Source organism: Cherax quadricarinatus, chromosome 55 (genome assembly GCF_038502225.1).
Source record: "Cherax quadricarinatus isolate ZL_2023a chromosome 55, ASM3850222v1, whole genome shotgun sequence".
Taxonomy (NCBI): domain Eukaryota; kingdom Metazoa; phylum Arthropoda; class Malacostraca; order Decapoda; family Parastacidae; genus Cherax; species Cherax quadricarinatus.
The window spans coordinates 12,799,778-12,820,179 of NC_091346.1; the positions used below are offsets into that span (position 1 = coordinate 12,799,778).

Consider the following 20,402-nt stretch of genomic DNA (forward strand, 5'->3'; position numbering starts at 1 on the left):
CACCAAAAGTTGCACACACACCTTGAACACCACCACTGGCACACACACCTGGAACACCACCACTACCACACACACCTGGAACACCACCACTACCACACACACCTGGAACACCTCCACTACCACACACACCTGGAACACCACCACTAACACACACATTTGGAACACCACCACTTGCATACACACCTGGAACACCACCAATTGCTCACACATTTGGAACACCACCACTGTCACACACACCTGAAACACCACCATTTGCACACACACCTGGAACACCACCACTGGCACAAACACCTGGAACACCACCATTTGCACACACACCTGGAACATCACCACTTGTGCACGCACACACACTCCTGGAACACCAACACTGTCACACACACACCTGGAACACCACTACTTGCACACACACCTGGAACACCATCACTGGCACATACACACCTGGAACACCACCACTTGCACACACACCTGGAACACCACCACTTGCACACACACCTGGAACACCATCACTGGCACACACACACCTGGAACACCTCAACTTGTACAGGCACCTGTAACACCACCACTGGCACACACACCTGGAACACCACCACTTGCACACACACCTGGAACACCACCACTGGCACACACTCCTGGAACACCACCACTTGCACACACACCTGGAACACCACCACTGGCACACACTCCTGGAACACCACCACTTGCACTCACACCTGGAACACCACCACTGGCACACACACACCTGGAACACCACCACTGGCACACACACCTGGAACACCACCACTGGAACACACACCTGGAACACCACCACTGGAACACACACCTGGAACACCACCAGCATACCTCTGCTCTTACAGCTACAAGTACTGCAGGTAATTACCAATGCTAATGCGAGAGAGGTCTGTAACAAAGACAATGTCTGGCTCACCAGTGCAGTAACAATGACAATATCTTGCTTACTGACGCAGTAACAAAGACAATATCTGGCTCACTGGTGCAGTAACAAACACAATATCCGGCTCTCCGGTGCAGTAACAAAAACAATATCTGGCTCACTGGTGCAGTAACAAAGACAATATCTGGCTCACTGGTGCAGTAACAAACACAATATCCGGCTCTCCGTTGCAGTAACAAAAACAATATCTGGCTCACCGGTGCAGTAGCAAAGACAATATCTGGCTCACTGATGCAGTAACAAAGACAATATCCGGCTCTCCGTTGCAGTAACAAAAACAATATCTGGCTCACCGGTGCAGTAACAAAGACAATATCTGGCTCTCCGTTGCAGTAACAAAAACAATATCTGGCTCACCTGTGCAGTAGCAAAGGCAATATCTGGCTCACCGGTGCAGTAACAAAGACAATATCCGGCTCTCCGTTGCAGTAACAAAAACAATATCTGGCTCACCGGTGCAGTAACAAAGACAATATCTGGCTCACTGGTGCAGTAACAAACATAATATCTGGCTCGCTGGTGCAGTAACAAACATAATGTCTGGCTCAACGGTGCAGTAACAATGACAATATCTGGCTCACTGATGCAGTAACAAACACAATATCTGGCTCACCGGTGCAGTAACAAAGACAATATCTGGCTCACTGGTGCAGTAACAAACACAATATCTGGCTCACCGGTGCAGAAACAAAGACAATATCTGGCTCACCGGTGCAGTAACAAAGACAATATCTGGCTCACTGGTGCAGTAACAAAGACAATATCTGGCTCACCGGTGCAGTAACAAAGACAATATCTGGCTCACCGGTGCAATAACAAGGACAATATCTGGCTCACTGGTGCAGTAACAAAAACAATATCTGGCTCACTGATGCAGTAACAAAAACAATATCTGGCTCACTGGTGCAGTAACAAAAACAATATCTGGCTCACTGGTACAGTAACAAAGACAATATCTGGCTCACTGGTGCAGTAACAAAGACAATATCTGGCTCACCGGTGCAGTAGTAAAGACAATATCTGGCTCACAGGTGTAGTAACAAAGACAATATCTGGCTCACCGGTGCAGTAACAAAGACAATATCTGGCTCACCGGTGCAGTAACAAAGACAATATCTGGCTCACCGGTGCAGTAACAAAGACAATATCTGGCTCACCGGTGCAGTAACAAAGACAATATCTGGCTCACCGGTGCAGTAACAAAGACAATATCTGGCTCACCGGTGCAGTAACAAAGACAATATCTGGCTCACCGGTGCAGTAACAAAGACAATATCTGGCTCACCGGTGCAGTTATACATGATGTTGGCCAGCAGTTTGTCACGATGAGAGAGACCTTTACGTTGTCCAATAAGTCCCTGAGCGAATGGATCAACAGTGCTGATGGTCAACTTCCCGTTTAACGAAAAGTACTGTAAACGGTGCGGACAAATGAGAAATTACGGTTTTGTCGGCTGGTCATTGCTATCTTCAAAATCATCATTCCAGAACCCTATCATCACTACCAAAATTGTAACCTATAATTATAATCATTACTAAAATCATCACTGTCATTAGCATCATCTGTTTATTCATCACAATCACCATCATTATATTCATTACTCTTTGCATTATTACTTACCGGCATCACCACAATATTCATCACTCTTACAACCATCACTCTCAAATGCATCCTTATCACCAGTATCATCATCGTCACCATCAAACAAAATTATCACGAATGTCACCATCAACCTTATTCTCACTATTGACACCATCACCATCATCATTGTCATCATCTACAGTGTCACATCAAAATTATCATCAAAGCTTTAATAACGACCATCATATTATCATCACACTTACAATTTTCATCAATATCACTGTAAATCCATCACTATCATCAAGCAGAATATCTTAATCATCATTATTGCTCCAAAATATTTTCATCACACCCATTAACATCATCGCCCCCAAGAACCATCATCACCACCAACAATGCTACCACTACCACCACCATTATCATCATCTGTACTACAATCACCATCATCACCACCAACAATGCTACCACTACCACCCATGTCGGTTCTCTGAACCATTCATCTACATCATCACCATTAATCAGTATCACCATCACCATCATCACATCATCACAGTGCCTCCACCACCATCATCACCAATAGTTCCACGATCACCATCATCACCACCAGTACCACCATCACCTACAGTACCACTAGTACCACTATTACCACTATCACCAACAGTTCCACCATCATCACCACCAATAATACAACCATCACCATCATCACCACCAGTACAACCATCGCCATCACCACCAACAGTACCACCACCATTATCATCACCATCATCACCACCACCACCATCATCACCAACAGTATCACCATCACCATCATCACCAACAGTGCCTCCACCACCATCATCACCAATAGTTCCACGATCACCATCATCACCACCAGTACCACCATCACCTACAGTACCACTAGTACCACTATTACCACTATCACCAACAGTTCCACCATCATCACCACCAATAATACAGCCATCACCATCATCACCACCAGTACAACCATCGCCATCACCACCAACAGTACCACCACCATTATCATCACCAACATTACCACCACCACCATCATCACCAACAATATCACCATCATCACCATCATCACCAACAGTACCACCAACACCATCGTCACCAACAGTACCACCATCACCATTATCACCAACAATGCCACCATCACCATCATCACCACCAGTACCACTGTTGCAACCCCTGAATGGGTTGCAATGTATATTATGCATATTACATGTATACACAAATAACCCGCACATAAAAGAGAGAAGCTTATGACGACGTTTCGGTCCGACTTGGACCATTGACAAAGTCACAGTGTGACTTTGTCAATGGTCCAAGTCGGACCGAAACGTCGTCGTAAGCTTCTCTCTTTTATGTGCGGGTTATTTGTGTATCGTTCCAGTCACGGTATTGTGCCTTTTTTGTTATTCATATTACATGTATATTACATTTTCATATAATTTTATATTGCTTATATTTGCGATAATAGCTAAATCGTAAATATATGACTTTATATTATTATTTGACTTAGTTATGTTGTTAGGTAGGATGTAACATATTATGTGCTCAGTTCAAGTCTTGATTGCCTAACTACTGTAATTATCGCTCTTTGCTCGTTACTCTGCCGGCTTCTTGCTAGACAGCGACCCACGGAGCTATCACGTGATCGAGGGGGGGTGTCCTCACCTCGCCTGAAGTATTCAGTCTGGTCTAGACTCGCTGGGTGGTTGGACGTATTCCAGACAAAGTGCCTAAATCTCCCTTATAGGCACTTGTTGGAAGATCGTCTCGTCTCATTATTGTTAGTTCTGGAGACTTCACAGAACACTATATAGACTTAGTGATTTTCGACGTTGTACTGAGGTTGTATGTCACGTAGACACTCTGAGCAACTCAGGTCCTGAGCTGTAGCTTCTGACCTAACTTGTACTGGTATCTGTGTACTGTCACAGTCGGGGATTTTCTTATGATGAACTTTGATTCAGTGGTATGGGAGTTTGGTGACTTTCGTGGAGGATCTGCAGATGGTCCCTACTTAGTGTCGTTATATTATCTCCTTGTTCCTGATTCTGTGTCGCAGTTGCTTGTTATATTGCTATTAGGCTTAGCATTCTTTTTATTGTTCAAGCAGACTGTTCTGATTGCCAGTTGGTCGAGACTTTGTCAGTCACTTGTTTAAGTCTAGTCGAGTCTTGAGACATAGCAAACTACTTAGAGCACTTACACACATACACACAAACTTACTTGTACATATTTGTAATATCTTATTAAATGTTAATGTACCAGACGGTACTTAAGAATTATAAATGTGATATGTGCTTCAAGCACAATAATTTTATACACGAGAGAAGTGATTATTATTATTTTGATTATTATTAATTTAATTTACTTTGATAATATACCTCTAGACGATACTCAATAAATTTATAAAATTTTATTTTCTCTTGCTAGTAACCTACCAGTTGTAATCCTAAAGCACTAATAATTCATACTGAATTCTAATGGATAATTGGACCAGGATACTGACTACTTGTTACGAAAACCCAGTAACAGGCTGGATGCTAGAAGGGCAGTCCTTTCTAGTATTTACTGGAGATCTCTAAGCTTTTAGAATCGCGTTTTTTTGTAACAACCACCATCACCATCATCACCACCGGTACCACCATCACCACCAGTACCAACATCACCACCACAAGTACCATCATCACCATCATCACCAACACCACTATCACCATCATCACCACCTATACCACCATCACCATAATCACCACCAATACTACCATCACTATCATCACCACCAGTACCACCATCACCATCTCCACCAGAACCACCATCACCAAGAGTACCACCATCACCACTAGTACCATCATCATCATCATCACCACCAGTACCACCATCTCCACCAGTACCACCATCACCACCAGTACCACCATCACCACCGGTAGCACCATCAACACCAGTACCACCATCACCACTAGTACAATCATCACCACCAGTACCACCATCACCACCAATACCACCATCACCATCATCTCCACCAGTACCACCATCACCAACAGTACCACCATCACCACCAGTACCACCATCACCATCAGTACCACCATCACCACTAGTACCATCATCACCATCATCACCACCAGTACCACCATCACCACCAGTACCACCATCACCACTAGTACCATCATCACCATCATCACCACCAGTACCACCATCACCACCAGTACCACCATCACCACCAGTACCACCATCACCACCAGTACCACCATCACCACCAGTACCACCATCACCACCAGTACCACCATCACCACTAGTACCATCATCACCATCATCACTACCAGTACCACCATCACCATCATCACTACCAGTACCACCATCACCACCAGTACCACCATCACCATCAGTACCACCATCACCACCAGTACCACCATCACCATCATCACTACCAGTACCATCATCACTACCAGTACCACCATCACCATCAGTACCACCATCACCACTAGTACCATCATCACCATCATCACCACCAGTACCACCATCACCACCAGTACCACCATCACCATCATCACTACCAGTACCACCATCACCACCAGTACCACCATCAACACCAGTACCACCATCACCATCATCACCACCAGTACCACCATCACCACCAGTACCACCATCACCACCAGTACCATCTTCACCACAGTACCACCATCACCATCATCACCACCAATACCACCATCACCATCATCACCACCAGTACCACCATCATCACCACAAATACCACCATCATCATCATCACCACCAGTACCACCATCACCACCAGTACCACCATAACCACCAGTACCACCATCACCACCAGTGCCACCATCACCACCAGTACCACCATCACCACTAGTACCATCATCACCATCATCACCACCAGCACCACCATCACCACCAGTACCACCATCACCACCAGTACCACCATCACCACTAGTACCATCATCACCATCATCACCACCAGCACCACCATCACCACCAGTACCACCATCACCACTAGTACCATCATCACCACCAGTACCACCATCACCACTAGTACCATCATCACCATCATCACCACCAGCACCACCATCACCACCAGTACCACCATCACCACTAGTACCATCATCACCATCATCACCACCAGTACCACCATCACCACCAGTACCACCATCACCACCAGTACCACCATCACCATCATCACCACCATCACCACCAGTACCACCATCACTACCAGCACCACCATCACCATCATCACCACCAGTACCACCATCTCCACCAGTACCATTATCACCACAGTACCAGCATCACCATCACCACCACCAATACCACCATCACCATCATCACCACCAGTACCACCATCACCATCATCACCACAAATACCACCATCACCATCATCACCATCATCACCACCAGAACCATCATTACTGTGGAAGCTTACTGAGAGACCAAATAACTTCCACAGGGAAACGGTAAGTAATCAGTACAAGCACCTAACATCCTCACACACAGGGGAATGTTTAGTTATGTTTGTACAGTAGTAACTAATATTAGAATTATAGAAGTAACCGTAGATGTTATTAATGTAGTCTTAGGACCTTAACATTGGTACGATTAGGCCTTTAATATACGCAAATATTAGCTAGAGAACTTGCAACCCAAAAATCGAACGAACACGGGAGTCAAAGAGACCTCAGCTCTCTATTTGGAGTTTACCTGGAGAGAGTTCCGGGGGTCAACACCCCCGCGGCCCGGTCTGTGACTAGGCCTCATGGTGGATCAGGGCCTGATCAACCAGGCTGTTACTGCTGGCTGCACGTAATCCAACGTACGAGCCACAGCCCGGCTGGTCAGGTACCGACTTTAGGTGCCAGGGGTCTATTGGTAATCCCCCGCTGGGAGGCAGTTGAACAGTCTTGGGCCACTGACACTTATTGTGTTGTCTCTTAACGTGCTAGTGACACCCCTGCTTTTCATTGGAGGGATATTGAATCGTCTGCCAAGTCTTTTGCTTTCGTAGAGAGTGATTTTCGTGTGCAAGTTTGGTACTAGTCCCTCTAGGATTTTCCATGTGCATATAATTATGTATCTCTCCCCCCTGCGTTCCAGGGAGTACAGGTTCAGGAACTTCAAACGATTCCAGTAACTGAGTTGTTTTATCTCAGTTATGCATGCCGTGAAGGTTCTCTGTACATTTTCTAGGTCAGCGATTTCGCCTGCCTTGAAAGGTTCTGTTCGTGTACAGCAATATTCCAGCATAAATAGAACAAGCGACCTGAAGAGTGTCATCATGGCCTTGGCATCCCTAGTTTTGAGTACTGACACCATCAAGGTAAGACGTGCCGTGACAAGCATCACAGAGCTCACGTGTCTGCACACACGTGGTCTGGAGACCACAAATCCTAGAGGCTTCCCGAGTATTCATGCACACTCACAGTAAGACAAGATCTTTCATTTTCTCAGCATTTGTTGGCCAATGATATTCTGGGGAAACGTAGGTTGTAGTAAATCTGTGGGGTTTGAGCAGACGGACACGAGAAGACCAGACCAGTCAGTCACTGCCAGAGGTGTACTGAGGGTGAGGGACCAGAAAACACCATACCACCAAGTGAGTTAATCTTTCATTCGTGCAGAGTTAGGAATTACTTACAAGAACAGTAGTAACTGGAAATGTGTTGTAAGAGCCACTTGTGAGCCTGGGAGAACTATCTCAGGGTGTCGGTGTCAACAGCACTTGTCAAGGACAGCAGCTCACAAGGGAGCAGTCCACATAAAAATATCCAGAATCACCTTCATCACCAACAGTACCACCACCATCATCATCACCACCAGTAGCACCGTCACCATCATCACCAACAGTACCATCACCATCGCCAACAGTACCACCATCACCAACAATACTACCATCACCATCACCACTAACAGTACCACCATCACCATCATCACCACCAGTATCACCATCACCATCATCACCAACAGTACCACCATCACCTTCAACACCTACAGTACTACCATCACCACCAGTACCACCATCACCACCAACAGTACCACCAGTACCACCATCACCATCATCACCAACAGTGCCACCACCACCAGTATCACCACCACCACCACCATCACCACCACCACCACCAGTTCACCTGCTACCACCGTAAGTACCGTCATTATTACCTCCAGCACAATAGTTATCAATGACATTACAGTGATTATCAGTACTAGTACCGTCATCATCATCATGCCATCTCAATTATTATTACCGCCATTACCATCATCAACACCCTAGTACCATCATTACCACCACCAGTACCATCTCTGCCCTACAGGAAGTAAGAATAATCCTGATCAACCTTTGGTAAGCTCACTCTCAGGGAAGCTGTGTATTCATAAGTGTTGTTGCGAAACTTAATTAAGATGTGGGCCAGCTTCTCTGTCAAGAAAGATCCTGTCATCGAACAATCCTCAGTACTAGACACGTCCTTGAACGCACGAGAGCTGCAATTATACTCGACACGTAAAGGGGTGGATTCAGAATCCTTAATCACACGAAGCGGCAAGAGACCTGTTGGTGTCTTGACATTGGTCACTTCCTCAATGAAATTGTTGCAAATTTGCTCCCATGTGATGTTCTCATACACATTCAGCAGCCGAGATGTCCAGTCCATCTGAACTCGCCACTTGCTCTAAAACACAAAGTTTTGAGCTCCCTGTTTCTGCCACGTGGAACGTAGAACTTGGAGTGGGCTGATTTTCTACTGTGACAGTGGTAAGAGCTGCAGCCTGTCTACTTCTGTTATCTATGGGAATCTGTAGGTTAGTGTATGAAGTAATGCAGTCAACTGCACTTTAAACACTTCAGCCACATCCAGAATGATCAGGAAGGCATTTAAGACAGAGCTCTAACTGTTGTGCCAGCTGTTTGCAACTGTCGTTTGATGTCCACTGTGACCCATCATAGACGAAACATTTGAGGCCTCGTAGTTTGGACTACGTCGATTATCTAGTTTCATTACCATTATCGACAGACAGAGAAGTATCTATAAGAGTTCTGTCATCCGTGAGCATCTTACTGATAAGCAGCGCTTTATAAGGAAGCACATTGAGTAGTATTTTTCTGTGAGACTGATTATCCTTTCAAGAAACAATCTGTTGGAAATCTTAGTTATGTATAAATGGTTTTAGAAATTTATTAAGTTGAAAAATGAGTCACTTGTGCAGCATTTGAATATTTTTATTCTGGAAAGGTTTCGCCAGTCAATAGCTTCTTCAGTCCAATACAGAGAAGAACAGTGTAATATGACAAGGAGTTTCAGCACATCGACTCTAGGCTTAGGGACTGATTATCTCAAACACATCTTCCACCGTTCATTGTACTGGACTGAAGAAACCACTTGCTGGCGAAACGTTTCCAGAATAAAGATACCCAAATGTTGCATAAGTGTCTCATTTATCAAACCTTGGCTAATTTCCTCGCGGGTGAATCGGCTCTTGCAAAATTTAAGTCAGGTGTTCAACTGTCTAATTTAGTAATTTCCTCTGAAGAAGTGGACTGAATACCCAGTCACTGTTTGCAACGTCTTGATAAGAGAACAAAGATCAAAGGTTGATGTCCAGAGCGATTCTGAACGTTGCAAATCTTACAAGTAATGGGACGGTGAGGGCAGAACATCTATCGTGTTAACATGTTTGAATGTAACCTGATTCTTGTCACAATAATTAGATTCCAGGACTTACACAGCACCTCGTCTGGGTCTTTAATATCCATCCGACTGTTAGCAATCTCACATTCTGCCTGTCATAATTACAGACTTTATATCTGAAGAACTCTGTAATATTATGTTTTATCATTGCCAGTGTCAACAGTCATTAACCTTATTAAACTTTCCAGTGTTGTTGCAAAGTCTGTGTTTAATGACGAGTTTTACACTCAGAAATTTGGTAGGGTAACGGGAAAACTTCTCTCACCATTTCTTAGTAATTTGTATATTGTATACACAATGTTTTGCAACCAGACAGCTCAACAGAATTCTTCCTGATAAAACCGCATGGTAAAAATATGTAGATGACATCCCATGCTTAATGCCTAAGAAGACCATCGAGAACGTCACGACGAACTCCGCCAGTGAAGGCAAGAACATTGTTTTAGTTGGGGCAGTCAGTTTAAGTTTATGGATAGGGCTTTTTGCCTTAGGAACAGGAAGCGGAGGCAGAGGGTATATTTTCCTGGGGCTTGGATGGGGATATAGTTAGCCATCTTGACGACATCATGGTATAAACCTTGGTAATAAATCCCGACAAGTCAGTTTAGAAAGACTCGCAAGCAAATACTATGACATATTCATTAGAAAATATTTCGGTCCTGGGACCTAGATCACTTCCAACATACAGAGGTAGAAAAACATTATATATAGGCGGAGAGTGAGGTGTGAGTGACGCATTTGGTGACTTGAAGAATGCCATGTTGGGATGAGGACGGGTAGACAATGAGATCATGTGACTCATGTGTTTTTGGGTTGGTGGTGCTTAGCCTGCTTAAGTATCACGTATGCTAATGTTTTGGAAATTTTGTGGTTTCCAGTGTTACGTTCTATTGTTTCGGTGACGGCGATTAGTGAGGCTTCTAGGCACCGTCGGCGTCTGAGGTCTAGCTCGGTGAGAACGAGTTGTGCCTCATCCCAGTTCATCAAATGCCCCGTGGAGTCTCTGTGGAGGACACAGGCGTTCCTTAACTCGTCTCTGTTACAGGCACTTCGATGTTCGTTCAGGCAGACAGCAAGATCTCTGCCTGTTTCGCCTACATATTTCTTGGGACAGAATCCACAGGGGAGGGTGTAGACGCTTGCTGTGGAAGTTAGAAGTGCGGGGCTGCGTTTCGAAATGAGGTCTTTGATAGTTGATATGTTTATGGTGGAAACGTTGATGTTACTCATAGCAAGTGCCCGGCGAGTATTCGTGGCAACATCGCCACATGGGAGCACTATGAGCTGCTTAGAGGGCTGTTCCATGGGCCATGTAGATGAATGGTTCAGAGAACCGACAAGTTGAAAATTTAGACACATGTGCAACACTTGGGTATCTTTAATGAGGAAACGTTTCGCCACACAGTGGTTTCATCAGTCCATACAAAGGAGAATGGTGAAGAACAGGAGGAGTGTGAGGTAATCAGTCCCTCAGCCTTGAGTCGATGTGGTCAGTCCATCAATCTTGAAAAGAATACAGCATATCTGCGGAGAAGTATTTTATATACCGTAGGCAGGAGAGGTGCAGCAGTCGTAGGTGGAATCATATTTGTCCAATGTGGAAGTAAGTCATGCTCTGTATTAAGATCCCAAGATGTTGCTGTGTCAGACAGGAATGTAGACGAATGGTTCAGAGAACCGACAAGTTGATAAATTAGACCACATCGACTCAAGGCTGAGGGACTGATTACCTCAAACTCCTCCTGTTCTTCACCATTCTCCTTTGTATGGACTGACGAAGCCACTGTGTGGCGAAACGTTTTCTCATTAAAGATACCCAAGTGTTGCACAGGTGTCTAATTTATCAACTGACTGACTTACTGACTTGAGCAGTAAGTATTACCTTCAGCTGATGTATTACCTTCAGTTGTATAATGTACTGCATGGTAATATAGAGCAGAAATCCATTACAGAATTTATGTACACTCCAGTACAACCATCGACTTCAGTACCAGAGCCTCTACCATCCACCTCAGCCCAGTAGAGCCAAACCATAACTCCACTCTCTTTACAATTAGCCACAAACTCCAGCACCCACAATTAAAGGTAAGAAATACTAATATTTATGTTGCAGTTGTAGTCTTAAGCAATAGAAACAACATAATACATCACGACAATGAACTACAATTATTTATTCACTTTTATTTTTGTAAGATCTGGAGGTCTTAAAAAATAGTTGTTCGAGGGGGAAGCTCGCATCCTGAATTTTTGCTCATATCCAGAAACAAAAAAATCGACCGATCTACTGCTCGTATCCAGAAAAAAAATGTGGTGGGGCACTCGTAAGCCGAGGATCCAATGTGTTTGTATATATATATATATATATATATATATATATATATATTTTATATATATACATATAATATATATATATATATATAATATATATATATAATATATATATATAATATATTTTTTTTTTATATATATATATATATATATAAAACAAAATACATTTACAGAAAAAAACATAAACATGAATACAATGGCACAATGTATCAAAGATGATGAATTTCCTCCAGCTCCTCCGAGGCTGGACGTGAACCAAGTATGCAGCAAGCATTTCCCCTCTGGATGGCGATGCTGAGGCGCTGGAACATGAAAGTGGCTGCCCTTGGGTCCCTGGTGGTGTCGATGAGTCTGGAACCCAATTCTTTAAGGAAACGTGTGGCATTTTTTCCCCATGATCCCAAGGTCTCTGATCCCACTGGGACAAATTGATACTGTTGGCTAATGTCCCTGTACTTGCTGATCTTGTACTCCTCCCTGTGGTCAGCAGCTCCTCCCCGTCGCCCCACACTGTGATGGATATAGGTGTCAGCCAGTGTGGACACACAGGTATAGTCCCATGCTAAGAGCTTGCCATTCTTCCAAGGATAGATGGTGATCCCGTCGGGGCGGTTTGCTGGGTTGTGGGTATTGTTTGCTGCAAGTGATCGTGGCTCCCTCTCGGCAGGGCATCCAGCTGTAGCAAGGGTTCTCTTAATGATGTCGTTGACCTCATTGTGTCTTGCATGCCAGCCCTTGGTTTTGGAACAGTTAAGACCATGTAGACCGTATTGGTCTGCTTGCACTTCGCCGCAAATACACATATATTCTGTGTGAATTGGGGCAGCAAGGCGCAGAGCCACTGCAATACGGAGGGTCTTAGGGTCGAGTCGCGTTCCCATTGCCGATATGGGAACTGTTTGGAGGAAGTCCCCGGAGTGAGGTGCACTCACAGCCTGGAGACGGGCAATCTCCCTATCTGATGTTGCAGCCCTGAGCATGTTGGCAAGCACCTTTTCAGCAATTGGGCTATCCCAGCTTGACTGTTTGTGAGCCAGTGCTGCACTAGGGTTTGGTGCTGGAGCAGCAAGAGTCTCCCATTCGGTGATGGCACTGACATAGCTAGGGTCTTCTATTCCTGCTGAGTCACTGAGGGTGTCAGGAAGAATTTGTCTTATCAACTCGTTTGATGCAATGGAAGAGGATAAGAAAGCTGGTAGAGCAATCTGGGAGGATCTGCGTACTCCTAGCCCTCCAAGCCTGACCGGAAGTGAGGCTTGCAACCACTGTCCATCGTCAAGGGAAAGATTCAATACACTCTCTAGCATGGCCTTCAGAAGAGAGTCATATTCCTTGAGTTTTGGACTGCTGAAGGCTGGGGAGCATCTCAGAAAATAGGTAAGTTTTGGGGTTGACAGGCACCTGGTGAGTAGGTAGAAGGCATCGTGTGTGTCAATGTCTTTCATCCTGCTTTCCATCGTCCGGAGGTCTGAGACTTTTTTTCCTAGGATCAGATCGATGGCATTGGACCCAAGAGGAGCACCGAGGAGAGTGCTATTGGCTGGATCAATGGCTCGTGCTCCTGGTAAAACGGTACTAATATTCTGGATCAACTGTTGATTGGTAGAAACTATTTCACATTTGGTGGGGTTTAAAGAAAGGCCCAGGCTTTCTCCCATGTCTTTAATTTTACTGATGTCCTCCAGGAGAGATTCTGTTGTGCCAGCTAGGGTACCGTCGTCCAGGAACCAGATATTGAGCTCGCTGGAGAGTGCCTCCGTGACTTCCTTGATGACCAAACAAAATAGAAAGGGGGCGAGAGGGTCCCCCTGTTGCACGCCCTCACACGAGTCAATTTCATGGTCCCCAAACAATAGTTTGGAAGTCACACTATAACACGATTCTATGAAGGGATAAAGGGAAGGGAAGTTTCTATAAACTGCTTGGAGAGCAGCATCCCTTCTGACTGAGTTGAAAGCATTGGCAAAGTCCAATTTGACCAAGGCTTTTTCATAGGACATGTTTTTGATATATACTCGTGCTGCGTGGGCAGCTGCTTCACAGCCCTGTTGAACGCCGAAACCGAGCTGAGTTGGTTTCAGCATTGCAGCAGCCTCTTGACTCACCCTTCTTACTGCAGCCTTGGCGACTAGGCGCCGAAGGGTGTTACCCACTGCAATGGGCCTGATTCCGCCATCCTTTTTCCGGAGGGCACACAATGAGGCACCAAAGAAAAAGGGTCTGATGGCCTCTGGGACACCGCCAGCCAGGCACAGGTTGGAAAATTTGGTGAGTTCAGACAGCAGCCTCTCTGAAACCTCACCAAGTGCTGGATTGAGTATTTGTTTTAAGTGTTGAGGCCTTAAACCGGTGAAACCTCCTGCTGAACCCTGTGGAAATGACATAGCAGCTTTATACACATCAGCATCCTGTAAGGTTAGATGTTCTTCGCCTGCTGCAATGTCAGGGAGGTCAATGTTGGTACTGGGAGCCCTGGGTGGATGTTTGTCCTTCAGAGCTTGCGCCGTGCTGACGTCCTTGGGAGCGATGGTATCCTCACTGGTTATAAGTCTCAAAGCTCCAATAGTATTACCCTCTTCTATTTTTTTGCTAATTTGGGCTCTGATTTTTGAGGTGTCGGGTGTCCTGTTGTTGGCATTTGCCCGGCGGGTGTTTGTCGCCCTAGGGGGGAGACGGACGAGGTTGTCATCCCTTGGGAATGCATTTATTGTCCTAATAACATGTGTTGCTAGTGACTTGTCCCTCCTTGGTGGGACAGCCAAACAGGCATTGCCAAAAAGCAGCAAGTTGTGCCAGGATCTGTTGTTTGAAGGAGCATCGTTGACTTTCTTCAGAAGGTCAGTGAATTTGCTAGCAGCTTGAGGGCGAGCTGCTTTGGGGATGTGTGTCAGAGTCCTGGTGGATGTTAATTTGATTGCAGATTTGAGGTCCTCTGTAGAGGTGAAGTCACGGTAGCTGTCAGCCCTGTCTGCTGGGGGAGGCTGTTGGTTGTTCTCATTTGGAGCTCTCCTGGAGCCTAGGCATCTATTGTGTGCACGGATGTTGCCAGATGTGGGATTGAGTGCACATTCCCTGTGGCACACCCGGCAAATGCCTCGTGAACGACAGCTTTGGCTCTGTCGTGAAGATTCCTGGGAACCCGCGACTACTTGTGACATTGCTGATATCGTGGGGGTGGGAGGGCGCCAGCTGTGGGGTGACGGGTGAAGGGCAGCATGGATGCATGGGGGATGAGGGTGGGGGAGTAGCGAGCGGCGGAACTTGTAATTGGTGGGGCACTAAACGGCAACACCCTTGGTCAGGAAGTCATTGGGCCTAGGCTGGGATGAGGGGAGGGGATCTGGGATGGGGGAGGGGGGAGGGAGTGGCCCTGTGTGTTCGCTCAAGACGCACATCACTGACTAACTTTTGCTAATTGTTATACACTTATTGTTCCATTTAGAAAAAAACCCTCGCCATTTGGCACACTAATCACCATGCTCACACTATTAACCGAGGTGTTCTGTTCACCATCCAATGACCATGTCGTGGGCGGCCACTTCCTTCCCCAACCCACGACCCCGGCCGATCAGATGTAAACAAAACCTCCTCCACACTCCACTGCCAGGATCCCCTCACCACCGCTACTTCCCAAATCCCAACATGCACACTGCACTTTCACTGATACAGAAGCAATGGTCCGATGTAGAGGTTTGTCACAACTCTGTGATCTCCGGTCGATACTCACGATGATGTCTGCCGAAACTGGCCCGCGTAAACCATGTTGGTACCTGGTTTACACACAGAATGTATGGAGCACCACACACTGGCTCCCTCCCTCCACGCCGGCAAGCGCGTATATATATATATATATATATATATATATATATATATATATAGTGCCATGCGCTGGCGCTGGCAAGACGTGTGGCGGGCTAGCTGCGGGATTTTCAATTATAAGTCCGGATCAACGAGGCTGACCAGGTTAAGACTCAACAGGACTTATTGTGAATACTCTGGGAAGATTCCAGTGAAGCGAGAAGACATTTCAAAGCACCGTTTCAAGGTAAATTGTGGAAGTGTTGTGCAGTTTGTGAATGTTGGTGAGTGGTGGTGGTAGTGAGGAAGACGGCCAGTGGAGGTGTGGGGGAGTACAAGGCCTACACTGTTTATGAGTACCGGCCAAGATTATCGTACATACAAACCTCGAAAAGCTCTTATAAAAACATCTATATCCAGCACCATGCACCATGCTTCCAGTTAACGTGGAAATGATTGTGTCGATGCATGGACTTTTTAAAGGCTTATGTTATGGAAAAACAATGTGAAATTAATGTTAACGAGGGAGTGACCAGTCAGTGCATCCACCCCCACGTCACGGGGGTGGGTGGAAGAGGTGGGATGTGTAACTAGATGGTGAGTGAACACATTGGTTCAGCAGTGCCCATACCCACATTGTTCATAGTGTACATGGGAAACAAATAAAGTTATGTGTATTGTAAGACAGTGTGAACAATATATAGTGTGCAAGTCCATGTGTATTGTACTCCCCGGGATAACCCCACTCAACCTGCGCCTCCCCCACCTAATTCCCAAGGGAAGTTTTCCCCTTCCCCTCCCGGCCCCTCAAACTCCACCAGGCCACCACGGTCAAGTTCACTACCTTCCACGCACCATACCCACCCAGCATGTCATATTCCACTCCTATTGTCTAGTCTAGCAGATGGATGCCAACCAGGAGGAAGCAAGCAGCCAGGGAAATGGCACGGCTGGCAATACTAGGAGAGGCAAGTGTCGGTCATGCTTACAGCTTCGTTGTCTCAACTCTAATGGTTTCCTCCGCAAACACGGTAGTTGCCCTGGTTCAGGATGTCCTCCTGTGGAAAGTGATGATCCAGAGCCACCTCAGGCACCTGAACCCACTCCAACAGATTTTATCTCATCAGACAATCTCTTGGAAGCAATCAAAGCAACAGGTACGAGGACACTCACACATATTCCCAAAGCAGCCCGTCCACACGCAGCTGGGAAACTTACAGACCTCCTGAAAAAAGTAAACGATGGTTCCACTATCTTAAATGCTCCACCAACCATCAAGGCATGGCACAACTTGCTACTTTTTGGCAATGTCTGCTTAGCTGTGCCGGAAAGAAGGGGAAAGAGGCTAGCCTCAATGATAATTAAATCCTTAAGAGATTTTCCTAGAGTTGATAACCTCATTCACCTTCCCCGTCAACACAAAAAAGGGAGAGGCAGAACCCCCACTCACTCTACTGACAGTGAAAAAGTCAGAGTCCAGGTGAGCAAGAAAATTGAAGAGGGCAACACAGTGGGGGCAATCAGAATTATTACCAGTGAAGATACAGTTGCTCCCAGGGATGCTGACACGGCTGAAGCACTTAGAGGAAAGCACCCTGCCAGGGAAACCAGTGGCACCAACAGTTCCAACACCTCTGTCCCCACTATGGAACCATTGATTGTGGAAGACTCAGACATTTACAAAGCAATAATGTCGTTCCCATCTGGCTCTGCTGGGGGTTACACTGGAATAAGGCCACAGCATTTAAAGGAAATGGTTAATCCAGTTATTGGGGAAATTGCAGAGACACTGCTTTCAGAGATCACAAGGTTCGTCAACAATTCCTTGGCTGGTCTGATTCCTGATGAAATTAGACCTTTCTTTTTTGGTGCAACACTTTGTGCACTTAAAAAGAAGGATGGAGGAATTCGGCCAATTGCAGTAGGCAACACGTTACGCCGCCTCGTATCCAAAGCTGCTGTCCGAAGTATTCGTGCACAGGCAGCCATGATGCTTCAACCAAACCAGCTTGGCTTTGGGGTCTCTCAAGGAAGTGAAGCAGCGGTTCATGCAACAAGGGCATATATCAACAACCTGCCTGAGGACAATGCAGTGGTAAAATTAGATTTCAAGAATGCGTTCAATCTCCTGAAAAGAGACGTGGTATTAGCAGCAGTACAAGAACATTTCCCTGGTCTCTTCCCTTTTGTTTCAGCTGGGTATAGCAAGGAATCAATGCTTCTCTTTGGAGAGCATGAAATCACATCATCGGAGGGTGTCCAACAAGGAGATCCTCTTGCACCATTTCTCTTCTGTATTGCAGTTAGGGAAATCACAGTCAGACTGACCAGCGAGCTAAACATCTGGTTCCTAGATGATGGCACACTAGCAGGTACAAAGGAGTCCCTCCTACATGACCTTACACAGGTAATGACACGGGGACAGGAAATGGGTCTCATCCTGAATCCATCCAAATGTGAAATCATCTCAGTCAGTCAACAAGTGATAAATGCAGTGAGATCAAAACTACCAGGAGCAGCAGTCATTGCCCCCACAAATAGTGTCTTGCTAGGAGCACCTCTGGGAAGCAATGCCATTGACACAATTCTCAGGAAGAAATTGGAAGAGTTAAGGAGAATGGAACAACGAATAGGCAATCTGGACACCCACGATGCCTTGTACCTTCTCACAAAGTGCTTGAGTCTGCCCAGGTTGACATATTTCCTAAGATGTGCACCTTCATATGATAACCCTATACTGCACGAATATGACAGTATTCTGAGGCAGATTTTTACGAAAGTACTTAACCTTACTCTAGAAGACGGGCAGTGGAACCAAGCTACACTTCCAGTCAGACTAGGAGGCATTGGTGTCCGCAAGTCATCACAGATTGCGTTACCTGCTTTTCTGTCCTCGTGTATTGCATCCAGAGAGCTTGTAGCAGCGATTCTCCCTGAACATCTTAGGGACAAGATTGGAGTCCAGGACCAAAAATTCATTGACGGAGCAATGATCTGGGATAATCTAACGGGCTCAGAAACCAGACCTGCTCCCCCCAACAACTACAAACAATCGCACTGGGATGGTCCAATAGTGGAAAATATAGCCTCAACGATGCTTCAGAGTGTGTCAGGGAAGGATAGAGCCCGCCTGCTGGCAGTGAGAGCCCCTCATGCTGGGGACTTTCTGTTGGCTGTTCCCAACTCCAGCCTTGGCACACGCCTCGACCCACAGACCATCCGCATCGGTGTTGCCCTTCGACTTGCCGCCCCTATTCTCGCCGAACACAGGTGTATTTGTGGCAGTGAAGCAGCAGACCGATTCGGGTACCATGGTCTTGTGTGCCGTAAATCCGAGGGAAAGATTGCAAGACATGAGGAGGTTAATAACATTATCAAGAGGAGCCTCACAACAGCTGGATGCCCAGCAGTAAGGGAGCCACCCCAACTATGCAGATCTGATGGCAGCCAGAAGCGTCCAGATGGTATCACCCTTCAAGCCTGGACAGATGGGAAGCAGGTGGTGTGGGACTATACATGTGCATCTACCTTGGCTGATACCTATCTCCAATACACCAGGGAGGAAGGAGGGGCAGCTGCCAGCTTTAGGGAGTCCCAAAAGTCTAGAAAATATGGAGAACTTGCCCATCATTATATGTTTGTTCCCATAGGCTCAGAGACCCTTGGCTCATGGGGAAAGAGTGCATCTAATTTCCTTAAGGAGCTGGGAAAAAGACTCATCAGGGTAACTAGGGATCCCAGGGCAGCTAGTTTTCTGTTCCAGCGGCTCAGTGCGGCTGTTCAAAGGGGTAATGCATGCTGCATTTTGGGCACACGCCCCAGCTCTGAGGAGCTGGATGAGATTTTCGCCTTATAATCGGTGATACACACGTAACAACATGTACCGTATATGCCACCTTTATATCAACAATGTATCTCTTAAATCTTCTGTACCATATTATGTAATAAAATATTCCTATTGGTAAAAAAAAATAGTTTAAAAGATGGGGTGGTAGGGGAAGTGGAATATTCAAATGGCTTCAGGAAGAAATCCAAATATTCTTCCTTGAAG

At 45.9% G+C, this 20,402-nt stretch overlaps 1 protein-coding gene across 1 annotated transcript in view; it reads right to left on the reverse strand.

The window, feature by feature from the left end:
- Positions 1 to 2,169: 2,169 nt before the first annotated feature.
- The window catches only part of LOC138854347 (blastula protease 10-like), a 106,443-nt gene continuing 88,210 nt past the window's right edge, over positions 2,170 to 20,402 (reverse strand). The window contains exon 7 of the mRNA XM_070096963.1: positions 2,170 to 2,364. Within this exon, the coding sequence (XP_069953064.1) occupies positions 2,170 to 2,364 (195 nt within the window). The remainder of the gene's footprint in view (positions 2,365 to 20,402) is intronic.